Source organism: Gracilinanus agilis, chromosome 2 (genome assembly GCF_016433145.1).
Source record: "Gracilinanus agilis isolate LMUSP501 chromosome 2, AgileGrace, whole genome shotgun sequence".
In the NCBI taxonomy this organism is placed as follows: Eukaryota; Metazoa; Chordata; class Mammalia; order Didelphimorphia; family Didelphidae; genus Gracilinanus; species Gracilinanus agilis.
In genome coordinates, this window is record NC_058131.1 from 546513009 (window position 1) to 546528841 (window position 15833).

At 36.1% G+C, this 15833-nt stretch overlaps 1 protein-coding gene across 1 annotated transcript in view; it reads left to right on the plus strand.

Annotated features, from left to right (window-relative positions):
- The window catches only part of SHC4 (SHC adaptor protein 4), a 171288-nt gene extending 165856 nt beyond the window's left edge, over positions 1 to 5432 (plus strand). The window contains exons 11-12 of the mRNA XM_044660053.1: positions 4687 to 4889; positions 4998 to 5432. Of these exons, the coding sequence (XP_044515988.1) occupies positions 4687 to 4889; positions 4998 to 5432 (638 nt within the window). The remainder of the gene's footprint in view (positions 1 to 4686; positions 4890 to 4997) is intronic.
- The last annotated feature ends 10401 nt before the right edge of the window (positions 5433 to 15833 follow it).

Below are 15833 nucleotides of genomic sequence, written 5' to 3' on the forward strand. Positions count from 1 at the left end.
ACAAGGTTAGCCAAAGCTGAAAATCTCTGCAGCTGTTTGACATTATAATTCCATTGAAATGTAAATGAAGCATGTGAAATGTATTAAAGTTTTGTTTTAAATTAAATTTTTATTGTGTTATACTGGCTTATATGCTATATAATGTATGGGACTCACCCTTCCTCTTCTCCAGAATAGGTACAGGAATGTATATATGTATGTATAGAAAAGTATGTGTGTGTATGTGTGTATATATATATATTTTATATAGATATATACTGTAATGGGAAAAGGACAGAGATAGGATAAGATTTAAGAGAAGTGGAAGGCTGTCTTTAAGGCACATACTAGGAACTCAAGGGAAAGGATTTTAGCAGGCAGAAGACAGAGGAGGACCAGTTTGGAAGTGACAACTGCTAGAGAGTAGTGACTTCCTGTTGGGGGTTGGGGGCTTCCTGTCTAAAAACGGTGGAGAAAAGGCGGGCTTATCAGGGCTCATCTAGCTCAATCTGACTGTGGAGAAGGAGTAAAACCCTAATTCAACTTTGGAGGTACTCTAACTGAGAAAGATCCAGAAAAGGATCTGACCATACCTACTGTGCTTTCCAGAAGGTTTTATCTAAAAAATCCTGTCAGATCTGTTTTGAGATTTTACCTCAGGGGTCATACCCCCTGGGGTGAACTTAGCCATTAGAGATAATCATAACAGTTTTTGGAGACAGTTTTTGGTAAATAAATCTAATCCACTACTGAGGGTCATAGATAGGTAGTTTAGTCAGATTTTGGGGAACACCTAGATAGAAACAGGGAGCTAATAAATTAGCCAGAAGACCAGAAGGCTCCCTCTTGTGAGGGCTGTAAAGGATTTGGGGAAACTAGCTAGCTCCCTTAGCATTAGGGACCCCTCATTCTGATCCTCAGTTTGTATCCCCTCTTAAAATAAAAGAGATTTTTTTTTCATATTGTTTCCAAGACGTTTGCATAACTGGTCCAGTGAGAGAAAGTGATTCAGTTTCACTCTCACTAACTGGAAATTAAAATACTGGGCTGGGTATTCAGAGGGATCCCTAAGTGGATCTACAACTATCCCATCTAGCATCTCTCTCTCTCTCTCCCAATTATTCTTTTTTAATACTAGTATGTATATGTGTATATGTATATTTATGTATATATGCATATATATTTGAGTATATGTATGTATACGTATGTGTACATATTATTGTGGGTATATATAATTATATATGCATATAATGTTCATTTATACACAAATGTATATATATGCATATTTCCATACATCTACATAATATGTATATATGTGTATATACACACACATACACACACATATACATTTTTTCCAACAACTGAAATTCTTGAGAGGCAATATTTCTTAATTTTAAATTAATTGATTGGCTGGTCAAGACTTCCTAATCTGGTCAAATGATTCTCTGGACCATCAAAAGACCTTGACTTCCTTGGTCTGATTTATATACAATTTTGGGAGCTCATTATTTAGCTCCTCCCTTAAGAATTCCAAGATATCTCTAATTAGTAGATAGCTCATTAGTAGGTGGAGTAACAAATGAAATTTTTCAGAGGCTGTATACATTAAACTTCAAAACATTTATTATTAATAGGTCATGCAAAGAAATGCAACTAGCCAGTAGACTCCCTCCACAATCCAAAGAGATTCCAAAGACTGGGAACAGCTAGGCAGGAGAGCTGGACAAGAATGAGCAAGAGAGCAGCCAGAAGAGAGGAGCAAAAGGGAGCCACTGAAGTCTTATATACCCCTTATATATATACCCCTTGTGACATCATCATCATTCAGTCCATCCCCAGGACATCTCTGATTGGAAAACAGTCACTGAGAAGGAGGGCTCAGAGATCTCAACTCTTTCCTCAATATTTCATCACAGGAAGAGGTAGGTCTTAGGAGGACACCAACATACTCTTTCCTCCTCATGGGACTAGACTACCATATTTTCCAACATGGCAGCCACAGTTGACTGAATTCATTAGCTAAGAGAGTTCTTATCTACAAATAAATTAAGAGCAGGTCTCCACCCTGGATGTAACAAAAGCCAGTCCAGTGAGATTAACCCTGCTTTCCTTTTTTTTTTTTTTTTTTTAAACCCTAACCTTCCATCTTAGAATTAGTCCTGAATATATTAGCTCTGAGGCAGAATGGCAATAAGGGTTAGGCAATGGGGGTTAAGTGATTTGCCAGTCACACAAGTAGGAAGTGTCTAAGGCCAAATTTTAACCTAGGACATTCTGTCTCTGAGCTGGTTCTCAATTCACTGAGCCATCTAGCTGCCCCCAATCTCAGTATCCTTAACAAAGATATAGGCAAAAGAAGGGAGGACTCAACCTAGTTTCATACCCTAGAGGAGAGATTGTAGCTTTAAAACCATACTGTTCTTGGGGCGCAAAAGGAGAAACCATTTCACAATTCAATACTATAATTCAGTATTAATTTTCCACAATGGTCATCAAACTCTCAACCCTTTTCTATTCTGTAGGTGCTGGAGATCACATAGGCAGGAAGAGAATCATTGTTTCTTCTATTTGTTAACCAAATTTTGTTAAAAGAAAAACAGTCCTTGGAATTCCTAAGGAAAAAAAAAATGCAAAAAGTAGACTGGAGGAAGCCCCTCTAATTGAGGACCCTGACATAGGAATTAATATGTATATGAAGAATACATTCTCACATTTCCATGCACAAACAGGGCATTCCTATGTCTATGCATATTCTGGAGAAAAGGAAAGGTTATTCCAAGAGAATATAAGCCAGTATAACATATAATTAAATTTTAATTTAAAAATAAAACTTTGAAACATTTCATGTGATTTATTTACATTTATTATTTTTATTATACACATATTCCATATGTGTATATATCATGTATAAGTATAACTATAATGTATAAATATATACCCAAGTATATATAATGCTTGAATATACAAGTAAATGTATATATGTGTGTTTATGTATATATATATATATATATATGGGTGTGTGTATGTGTGTGTGTGTGTGTGTGTGTATGTGTGTGTGTGTGTAAAAGAAAGATGTGGATGAACAGATGGCAGGACAAGTAGACAGTTATAGGAGGTAGAGGGAATGTCCTATTGGGTATATCTTAAGTTTTGTACTGGCAGAAAACAATAAGCTATCAAATCAACACTAATCTCTTTGGCCTTGTATTTCGTGTTTCATCAGTTTTCTTCCCTCCCCACTAAACTTAAATCTCTTAGCTTCCCAAAAAGGCTTTCTTTTCTAAGCAAATTAATATGTTAATTGCTTCTCTTCCTGTGGATATAATTTGCTTATTTTCTACCTCTGTGCCTTTATATATATGTCATAGGTAAAGCCCACAGGCAACCTTTCCTATTTCTCCACTTTTTGAGGTTCTACACAATCTGGCTGCAACATGTCTCTCAAACCTTACTTTCTTCTAAAGGGTGTCTCAATATTCTTAACATACATTTAAGCTTTAATAACTTAAAACTGCATTAAAACTTTCTATAGTTCCCTTAAAAGCTTCCAGGAAATTCTATTGAACAAGCATTTATTAATCACCTACTATGCCCTTGGGGATACAACAACAAAATGAAAAAATAGTCCTTATAGCCTATATTCTACCAGGGCATTCAGTCTTTGTATGAAGAAGAAAACATGATCTTCTGTTAAATTTCTCATATGTAATGTTGTTACATATGTTCTAGATTATGTTCTATATATATATGTTCTATATATATATGTTAATATGTTCTAGATGTTATATATTAACAGAATTTAAGCAATGTAATTTAATTCTATGATAGACACCTATATAGTTATATTGTATAAAATTGTCATGTTATTGTAAATTATCATATGTAATCTATTCCTATGTATAATTTGTTATATTAAATCTAGAGAACAGAAACAACTAAAAGTATTAGAAAAGGCTTAATTTTTTTGGCCTTAATTTTGTCTGGTTGGTAGCATCTGAGCTTTAAGGAAGCTAAGAATTCTAATAAGTAGAGGTGAAAAGGGAATGCATTCCATTAAAAATATATTAAGTGAGGGGGAAGCTAGGTAGAACAGTGGATAGAGATTGGGAAGACCTGGGTTCAAATTTGATCTCAGACACTTTCTAGCTATGTGACACAGTAGGCAAGTCACTTACCCCTTATTGCCTAGCTCTTACAGCTCTTCTGCCTTGGAACTGATACTTAGCATTGATTGTAAGACAGATGATAAGGATTTTAAATAAAATTTAAAAATTTTCAAGATATATTTTGAGTGAGTGAAAAAAAGCATTTATTTAGCACTATGTTTAAAGTCCAGGCAGCTGTGTGATGCAGTGGAGAGAGGGCAGGACCTGGAGTCAGAAAGACCCGAGTTTAACTCTGACCTCAGGTATTTACTTACTGTGTGACCCAGTGTGACAAGTCACTTAACCCCGATTGCTTCAGTTAATCAACAAGCACTCATAAGCATACACAACACCATGTGACCAGAATTGTGTTAGGCCTTGGGGATGCTGCCCTTAAGGAGACTACATTTGATCCCGGAAAACCTCTGAGACTAGAAGTCTGTGAATCTCATTTGCAAAAAAAACTAGTCACACGGACTTTGGGCGTCTAGGTAACCCATCAACCCGCCCCTCCGGCCAGCATACTCCGATTGGCTTACACTTCCACCAATGGTCGAGTGAGCTGAACTTCCCGCCGGCTCTGGCGCCCGCTTTCAAACAGCCCCACAATCGCAACCGCGAGTGATTCTGCAACCTAGCTTGGGAGAGGTTCCACGCTGGGATCCCAAGTCCCGCCCCCAAGTCAATTCAGCCCCGCCCATCCTTGGGCCTTCTGCTCAGCGATTGCAGGAGACTGCTGCTCCTCAAGTTTCCACCTCACTTCAAGTTCGATTGTAACAAGGAAGGAGCGGCAGAGGTGTGTGTTGTGTGGGGAAGGGAAGAGAGTGGAGGGGTGCGGCAGGAAAGTACCCCTTCTCCAGTACTCCCCCACAGCTACGGCGGCTGTTGAGACAACGAAGCTGCCTTTCGATCCAGGTGAGAGTTTCACTACTCGGTTTTTCTTTGGGAACGGCGGTAGCGGATGGGAAAGGGAGAGAGTACGCGTTCCGTGGGACTTTTGTGCTAGGAAACCATCGGGTCACCGAGCTCCGGTGTTTAGCCCCCTCAGCCCAAACCCGGCCGGTGCCACTTGACTTCAGCCCGAGCCGGCGGTCCGATCATGGCGTCGCTGGGTGCTTGGATTCTGGAATTGGCAAGGCCCGGGTTTTTGCTACCCGTTCGGATGCTAGGCCTACGTCCCTCCCCTCCAACCCCCCACCCTTACCCCCAACCCCCGGGGCTGTGTGTGCACTTGGCTATGCCCTTGACCCGCTCGGGCCCCGTGCTTCTCTCAGAGTTCCTGGTCCACTCTGTACCAAACAGCAATAACTCTAGGCCGCTAAAGGAGGTCCTCCAAGTGGAGGATCTTTTATAGTGTCTAAGCATAGAATACCCAGTGCCTTCAGTATAGTGAGTGAGTCATTTAACCCATAGTGAATGAATGATTTACATTGGTTCCTCCTCTTCTCTCTTTCCTCCTCCCCACCCTCTTTTTTCTCTTTCTCTCCTTTTTTTCACATAGTGGATAGATAGTGGGCTTGCTGTTGAAGACTTGGGTTCAGGTCCCATCTCTAAACCTTACTGGCATCCTGACCCTGGGCAAGTCACTCAGCTAAATTCTCAGTGCCCCACCTATGTCCCTAAGGGTCAACCAACATTGGTACAGGATATTTCCTAATTAGGAAGTTTCCAATGCTGGTGAAATTAGATTGAGTTCTTATCTCTAATCTGTATGAAAGCAAAAGAGACCTGGTTTTTTAGGTTGTTTACTCATTTCTGACTCCTTCTTGACCTTATGGACCATAGCTATCCTTGGGTTTTCTTGGCAAGGCTACTGGAGTAGTTTTCCATTTCCTTCTCCAGTGGATCCTTTTGTCAGGCAAGCATAGGTTGTCATTTGTCTGGGGTCACACAAGTAGGAAGTGTCAGAAGGTGGATTTGAACTCAGGTCTTCTTGACACCAGGCTCAGCCACTTAGCTGCCTCCTTTTTAAGGAAAGTTTGTAAATAATGATTTCTAAAACAAGAGACTTGGTTTTCCCATTCTGTCAAACTTTTTATAAGGCTTTTTTTTTTTTTTACAGTAATACCATGGTGATATATCTGGTAGCAGCGGTCATTTAAATAGTGACTTTTTTAAAAAACAAGTTTAATTGTTATATTATTATTTGCTTTCTCAGTGGGTTTCTGAATGTACTCTGCTTAGAGCTGTATCAAATATTGAGCCAAAGGAGTATGGAGATAAGAACTTGGAGCTACATGGGAGGGACCAAGAAAGAAGCACCAGAGATAATTTAGACCAGAGATGATACTGTATGACTAGGAACTGAGGTTGTACTAGACAAACATAGTTTTATATTGCCCTCCCACCCTTAATATTCAGCCCAAGTCCCTCCAGGACCCTTACATTTGCATAGTGTTGCAGAAAATAAAGCATTTTTCTTAGTTTTCTCATTTGATTTCTACAACTCTAAGTAGGCAGAGCATTCTGTTTTATAGATGAGGAAAAGAAAATCAGAGAACTTGTAACCAAGATTATACAACTAGCTGTGTCTAAACACCTTTATCTTTTAAAGGTGCTATATCTATATAGCAAAACTATTCATAGATGATGGATGGTTACTCACATTTATATCCAGAAACAGCTTTGCATTTTTTAGACTTTGAGCCAAGCATTCCAACTTTGGGCCATATTTTCCCGTTCTGTAAAATGAGGGATTGGATCTGATATTCTCTAAGGTAATTTTCTTTATGCTTATTTCACAAACTGTCTTTCAGTGAAACATGAGTATATTCTAAAGTAGAATTTGCAGTCTTTCTTTTTGGTTCATTTATCTTCTACTTTTAAAGAATATTATTGCTTGCCTTTAAGAAAATTTTGTTTTAAATTTATACTGGTCACTTACACAGATTCTCATTTTACTAGTTCATTCTTCCTACCGTGGTCACTGCTGATAAAACCTAGCTCCTTTCTACCTGGTGCATGATGACATTACATTTGACCAAAATATTTTGATCATTTTCTTTGACTTCTGTCTTCCATGTTTTGCTGTTTAAATTATACTAATCTGTCAGTGTGTTTCATAAATGAGGCTTGAAAGTTGACTCAAAAAGCTTATGTACATGCAGAAATGCCCACTAACAACCCATTTTTACTAGTCTAACCTTTGTTTAGTCCTTTTGCTGCTTCTCTTGTTACTAGCATGGTATGTAGATTAGGGAAACTAATCCCTTACTGTAGTCAGGGATACTGAGACCCTACCTTAAAACCAAAAACATTGCAAGGGAGTAACAGAGATTATTTAATTTCTTTATAGTGTGAGGATTCTTAATCTGGTGTTTGTGAACATGTTTTAAAACTATTCTTACTATTTCAATATGATTGATTTCTTTTGTAATCCTATGTATTTAGTCTATGCATTTAAAAGCATTATCCTGAGAAGAGGTCCATAGACTTTACCAGAATACCACTAGGGTTCCTGACACAAAAGCTTAAGAACCCCTGATCTAGAGGCAGCTGGATGTGTTGGAAAGAATTAAATAGACAACACAGTTCTGAACCCCAAGACTTAGCAATATGACCTTAGGTAAGCCATTCAATCCTTTCTGGCCTAGGTTTTCTCAAATCTTTCTTACCTTCCAGAATTATTTTGAGTATGAAATGAAATAATGTGCATGAAACACTTTGTAAATGATTAAGTACTTTGCAAATTAGGTATCACTATTAAGATTTTTGGCTTGATTTTGACCAAAGGCATGTTAATTTTAGTGACTAATTAAAAATATATATTCTTAACTTGTTATTGAATCCAAAGAACTTTAAAATTTAAAGGAGCTTTAGGGAGTAAGTTCAACTCTCTTATTTTCCAGCTGATAAAAAATAGATCTAGAGATCTGAAATTAAGACTTGCCCAAGATTATATAGCTATTTTAGTTCAAGTGTCAAGGTTAGAATCCTGATTCTGAGACTAGTCTTTTTTGAACTTCATTCAGCTGCTTGCAAATCTCTTTCAAATTAATGATTTTTAATGAATCATATTCTTAATGAAGAAAATTTCTAGATTCCCGTATTTTACAATAGGGAAATTTGCTAGGTGATACGTATGAGTTTTGCAAAGACCTTAGATTTTTAATAATATTTTATTTGGAGTTGAGGTATATCTATCTCTATTGTATTGATGCTGATTTATATGACAAGAGAAGCACCTTAATGTAGTTGTCTTTCATGATTTGATACCACTAAACTTGGAAATAATTATTAATCTGCAATCACAGGGTATTTCTAGCTAGCTCCAGGAGGGCTCTGGAATGAAAACTAATGGATTTATAGTCATTTTGCAAGAGGGGAGGTGTTTTGAACATTTAGTGTGCCAACTCTGAGAATTAAGTCTTAAACAGTTGCCATTAGAAATCAGATTCTTTGCAGTATGATATATTTTGGGTTTTGTGTGTTACTCTTCTATTTTAGTAATAAAAGGAACAAGTTAGAAATTTGGGAGAGAATAAAAATGGGTTAATATTAAAAAGAATAGAATCGATGGAGGTTGGTAGGCTTACCAATCATACCTTTCTGCTTGTCATGATTATTCAGGCTTTGAAAGTCTTTGAAGTTTGTTTATAAAATTGGGACACTTAGTGTTAATTCAAATCTTTAGCAACTTTGTGACTATAGTTGAAAATCTAATCTCTTCCTTTTTCTTCTTCCACAGATCTTAATTAATGCCTTGGGAGTTACTGTTATTTTTGGAATTGATTTTTCCTTAGCTACCAGAACTTTTAAGTGATAAGTCATCTCCTTTAGGTGCCAAAATCTGATGAACTCAGATTTTGGAGCAGGACATTTGTTAGTTCAAACAGGTCTTTGACTTATGGAATTTATCAGGATTTAAATGGCTTCTTGGAAGAAACAAATAACAGGATTGTTTTTAAAAAATTGATATTTATAATATGGGATTAGTTCTTAAATGATGATACATGTAAAATCCAGTGGAATTGTGTGGCGGCAGCTAAGGGGGGTTAGGGGGATTTGGGGAAGAGGGAAAGAACACATGAAACATGTAACTATGGGAAAATATTCAAAATAAAAAATTTGATATTTATTATTAGCTTAAAAAATATATCACCTATGTTTTTTAGTATCTCCCTCCCCATCCCAAAGAGCTATTAAAGTAATGGCCCAGTTCCACAAAACTAGCCCATCACTTTAATATATTTTTTTTAATTTTTTTTTTAAACCCTTAACTTCTGTGTATTGGCTCCTAGGGTCAAATGACTTGCCCAGGGTCACACAGCTGGGAAGTGTCTGAGGCCGGATTTGAACCTAGGACCTCCCATCTCTAGGCCTGACTCTCAATCCACTGAGCTACCCAGCTGCCCCCATCACTTTAATATTATATGTAGCATTGGGACTGATTTCAAAAATATGAATTTATAATAATTAAGTTTTTATCTTACTATGAAAATTTTAAAGTTCCTAATATAGATTTTTGTTTAGATTGTCAGTTATTAAAAAAATTTGTGTTTGCTCAGTTCCTGTTAGTATTTTTGGTTTTGACTTTTTGTAGCAGTTTTTTATATTAAAAATGAGGTTTTAAAATGAATACTCATGCTGACAGTCAGTAAGTCATACTTATTCTTCTCCAGAAAGCTGTTCTTCCTTTTAACATCATTTCTATGCCTGGCCTTACTATTTATTCAGTCTCCTACTTCTAAAATTTTGGTATTATCTTTGACTCTTCCATTTCTCTTGCCCCTTATATCCAATTAATTACCATATTATATGGATTCTATCTCTTCATGATTTCTTTCATTTGTCTTATCCTGCCCACACCCTAGTACAGACCTTCATACTATATTTGTCAACTATTACAGAGGCCTCTTAATAGCTTTTCTCACCACCAGTTCTTTTTTTTTTCTCCAGACTTTTCCCTGATACATAAGACCTGATCTTAGCCTTTTTTCCTTTGATGATTTCATTTTATTTCTGCTAATAATGTCCACATCACCCTCTCTTAACACTTTTGACCATAGCCTTCGCCTGCATATTCTCTTTGGCCAGAGCAGAGGAGGCTACTTCTTATCTCTATGTCATGTGTGTTTTTTTTCCCCAACACCATGCCTTTATATAAGGTCTTCCCTTTTCCAGGAAGGTGTTCCCTGACCGTTGTTGAGTCCCCTACTCATTCTTTAAAACTACACCCAAATGACACCATGTGTAGGAAAGTTCCTTTAATGTACCTAATTATTAATATTCTTTTTTTCCATAGAGCTTCACAAAGTACCTTACTCTCATATCTTTTTTGCACTTATCAGTTGTATACTATCATTAATTTTATTTAATTATATGGTCCATTAGAGTGGGACTGTGCGTTACTAAATGTTTGTTGAATTTGGGTTTGTAAAATCTTTTTCAGAAGGACCATGTCCCAAGAATTTGGCAGTGTGTTTGGCAGTGTGGCTCTTCAGAGTCAAAATGATGAAGAAGAATATGCTCAAGAAGATTATGCCAGAGAGAAAGAGGTAACAAATCATCTCAAAGAGATCCATGATTTATTTCTTATTTTCTGACAATAGTCATATTCTGTGACATTTTTCTGGAGAAGTTCCTAAATTTACATAATCTCAAAATTGGAAACAGCCAGATCAGCCATGGCCTCTATGGCATGGTTGACAGGTGGTGGAAGGACTCTAGGGAGGGAGTGACTCCTGAGGCAAACACACTCCACTTTTGAACAACTTAGTTTTTATAAAGCTTTTTCTTACATTGAGCTGGAATATACCTCTGCAGCATCATAGAATGATCATTATGTCTCTGGGGACACCATGTAAACCACAATACTGTCTCTTATGTAAGAACTTGTCGCATATATGAAGATAGCAATTCCCTTTGAACTTTTGTGTATGCCTGCCCCAGTTAAACTTGCATGGCAGTTTAATCCCTTTTACCATCCTTGTCGTGTTACATTGACTGTTCCTTCTAAAGACATGGGGCCCAGGACAACTTATTTCTTCAAATGTATCATCTGGCCAGGTGCAATTGTTCTGGATACTATGTTTCTATTAATATATAGCTTAAGGATTAAAATAGCTTTTGTCTTATTAAATTTGGTGAACTTGGCAGTTCACTAAAAAGATCCTAGGTCTTTTTCATAGGAACTGTTGTCTAGCCATGTCTTCTCTATGCTGACCTTGAATGTTAGATTTTTTTGAACCTCAGTAGAATTTTGTTTTAGGGACTGATTCTGTCTTCCAATATGCTAGCTCTCCTTCCTAGCTTTGTGTTGTTTGTGAATTTGATAGCTATGCTTCTTTCTAAGTAATTGATCATTTTGAACATTGAAGGGCCAAGTAATATTAACCTTGTGACTTTCCAGTAGGGACCTTCCTTAAATATAGGGCTAGTAAAGTTTCTTTTTTTTACTTCCTCCAACTTAGAATTTGAAATAATAAAACAGGAAACTATTGATATGAAAGAAGTAATGGATTCTTTATCTTAAAAAATATGTGGAACTATCATTTGTTTTCTTTTTTTGAAAGGAAAAAATAAAACAATTTAAGGCCAGTGCCACCAGATAACATTATTAAAATACTTTTATAGCTAATTGAGAAGGAAGGTGATTCATTTGTTTTTATTCATGGTAGACTAAAAAGGTGATTTTATTATGGCAATTTTTGGTTTTGCTGTAAGGTTTGGACATAATTATCTTGTACTCTTGATGATAGCTGTTAAGCATATTTATTCTTACTGATTCTAACTTAATAAAAATGAGAGTTCAGAATAAGAAAGAGAGTTCATAATTGAGCACTGTATATACCTGACTTTAGAAGTCTTCTTCTGCAGGCCATAGATACAGAATAATAATTACTAGATGTTATCAATGCTCTCTATAGCCCTTAAGTGAAAGAAGAGGAAGTAGAGCTATATTGGAGATATTGTCATTGGTGCTCTTCCTCACCTTTCCTCCATGCTGTTTCTAAAATCTGTGGAAAGACCAGTGGTGACTCTTGAGGATTGTTGTCTTGAGTTGCCTTGAGTCAGTAATACAATCTAAGAAAGGGGAGGGAAGAATGAGATGTGAGGAGGGAGTCTGACAAGAGCGCTATGTCATTCTGTAAAGAAAGTAGTTGGGGATGTTGGGATGATTGGCCTATTAGAGAGAGGCTGTTAAGTATTGTGATGTAAATTTCATGGTGTAGTAAATGTCCAGGATATTCTTCTATCATGTGGAGGTAGTTAAAGCCATAGGAGGAGGGCTTTACTTCTAGAAGAGTCAGAATATTCTTGGCATTTCCCCCTATTTTGGTAGAATATTTCCCCTTGCTGAAGATACTGTGTAGTAAGGCATAGGTAAATGCCAGAAAGAAAAGAGCTCTATAAGAAGTGAAGAATAGTGGGGAGAAGAGTTTATCCACACAGAAGTTATATAGATAAGGAGTTACCTCAAAGAGACTGACTCCTAAAGTCATTCAATTGATGTTATAAATATCTTTCCTCTAGAGAGAGACCCATGACTTTTATGTGACAGTATTATTCTCTTTGACCTCTGGCTCCAATGACTAGATTTTAGGATTTTTTTTAGTTGAAATGCTTTGCCATATTGCATTTTATTATGTCCTGTGATTTTACCCCAAGGCAACCATAATTCAGAAAATCTTGAAACTTTTTCAGGGCCCTGCTGACTGGCAGTAGATGCTGTGAAAAAGGTGTTGGTTGTAGTGTCAGGAACTGGTAGGTTCTGATTCTTTTGTTTCTTATTACCTTGTATGACACTGAACAAGTCCCTTCATCCATTTGGATTTTAGTTTTTTCATCTTTTAAATAAGGTAATTGGATTATGTCTTCTAACTGACCTATGATAAACAATATCTTGAACGTGAGCTTATTTTTTTCCTTTTCGTTTTCTTTGATTAGAAATGAAGGACTAAAGAGGAAACTATCTCCTCTTGAAAACCAAATGTTGGGCAAATGAAACATTGTTAGATGTGGAGGTGTTTGAAGGAGATTTCAGAGGTCATTTAATCAGTACTATTGCCTGGAAAGGGTCTTGGGTTTGGAGTCTTGGGTTTGAATTCCAATCTTGCTATATATACTACTTGTGAAACCTTGAGCAAATAATTTTGCCACTTTGAGCTCTGGTTTCCTCATTTTTAGCTAGCCTCTCTGGTCTTGTCCTGCTTTAGCTCTGTGAACCCACACATGATTCTAATTATTACCTTTTCTATTTTTAAACATCCTTTAGGGATTTTGAAACTTCTTTTAGTAACAGGTGTTTAGGGCTTGAAAATATACTTTTGTAGCGTATAGTTCACCTCAAAGTGACAGTTATGTATGATATCATAGTTGGTTACTGTGGAAATAGTTATTTCACAAGATATTTATTTTCATAAGTTTTAAACAGTTTGGTAAACTAATCACCTTAAAAAACAAATGACCCCCAAGTTTAATAAATTCTAAAAGTAGACTTATTACTGCTGATTTTTAAAAAATGTTGTGTCTGGCTCCTTAAAGTCATCCCTTAATGTAGTTTGCTATCTAGGTGATCTCACAATTCACCTGAGTTTACACACACTGACTATGATGTCATTGGCAATCCCTCTGGGATTTTAGTCTTGTTCTAGATAGTCAATTTCTTTTCCCTTTTGGGGATCTAGTAGTTTTGGTTAGAAATGGTTAGTGATTTTGTAGTCCTAAGAGAATATGATATTCTTGGGGAAGTTTTGTTTAGGGATGAAAAACTCTAAATTTAGACTATGATCTCTAACAGGAAGAAAGATAACCACAGTTACCTAGAGCAGGCTTACCATGCCCTCACACTACTTGCACTCATCAACATTGACTTGGGTCATGCACACTCCATTATTTCTTCAGGGGTTCTATAGTAGAATTAAGAAGCTCCTGTGAGCATGGAGTGCTTATCCTCTAGAGGTATGATTTTCATTGCATATTCCATCTATTACCTTTTACAGCATCTTTTGATGTAATTATGGGACTTTAATATTTGATACCCACTAGGAGTTATAAAATCTAGCATTTGTTTACATTTTATACTACTTGACTGTCTTAGTGGGGTTGTATTGCTTACCCTCAAGAAAATCAGAGTGCAAACTGTTGTAGGTACTGGCCATGCTAGATATTTTCCAAAGCTCCTATTTTGCAGTTGCTTATAAATCGTTTGAATTGTACTGTGCGAGTTCCTACCACAATCCAGATTCGTTCCAGCATAATTAGAACGAAAATATTGTGGAGAAAAATCAAACTGAGTTGTGGTTGTACACAAACTGGCAGAAAAGTATCTTCTAATGATTAATTGTGGTGTAATGGAAAGATCGATGGACTGGAAGTTCAAACTGGGACCAAGGTTCTGTTTTTAGCTTTGCCACTAACTTGTTATGTGGTGTAGGCAAATTATTTCACTTTTCTGGGCCTTGGTTTCCTGATTTATAATAATAACTAAAATTTGTTCAGAGCGTTAAGGTTTCCAAAATGCTTTATACAAAATGAAGGAAGTAGACTAGCTAATCTCTGAGGCCCCTTCTTGCTTTAATAGTTCATTCTGTACCATCTATAGATTATCAGGTGTATAGGCTACTTACTCCTTTTATGACCTTGACTAAGTCATTTAAACCTCGGAACCTTATCTGTAAAACTAGGAGGTTGGGTTAGATGATCTGTAAGATTTTTCCTTACTCCAAATCTCTGATCTTATTTCTATCTTTTCTATCTTTTTTAAAAAAAGAATAATATTAATTTACATTATGTTCTAAAGGAGAAATTTCCTCTAAGGAGAATACAGTGAATTTTGGTTTAACACCCATTAAATGGAAATGCTTTCAGACATTGTGAACATGGTATAAATTCATAAAACATAGATTTAGCACTATCCAAGTTATGATGAACCTGACCCTCTGCCAGGTCTTTGGTAATAATCTTTTTCAAATATAGTTTCTTTGTTTTCAAAATACTGACTTCCTATTTAGCATGGGTTCTTGAAATCATTATTTAATGATGTTTTTAAAATATCAGAATTATCTACATGCATTTTATTAGTTAATCTGTCCCAAAAGAATTATAACTTTTCTACTCTCTTTTCACTACTTTTAGCATAAAAAGTGTTGTATGTAGTTGGTAATATGAGCAAAGGTGATTTCATGGAAACTGAAACTCACAGTCACTTAGGCCATCTGTTCTGCTAATTGAAGTTGAAAATACTAACAAAGAGGTTTAGATGTTTCCTGCTTTACATTCTCCGGTAAAAAAGAGGGTAATATTCTATATAAGTTGTTGAAAAGGTCTAGATGTGTGTTTCACTAATGAAATTAATTTAGGGGGAAAAGGCCTTTTTCTTGGTGAGAAACTTAAGGACATGTGATATTTGTAAAATAATTTCAGAATCAATTTAGTCATTGTAATAGGGAAAGATTATTTGATTTTTTTCCCTAGAGGTTACTTAAATTCAAAGCAATATTTATTTGATTCAATTGATATACAATAACATCCCACAGATAAGATTACTACTTCCTCAGTAAGAAATTATATGTTGTATTTGGAATTAAAGAGTAAGATTTAATCTTACTCTTTTCAGCATGCTTTATTGAGAAAGATGGATATTGTCTAAAAGTAAAATAGTCTTATTTTATACATTTACTTTTTGCTTTTATTTGGAATGTTTGGTTACATACATAAGTTAATATGGAAGTTCTACTTTTTATGGCACAAGGCTGAATTTAAAAA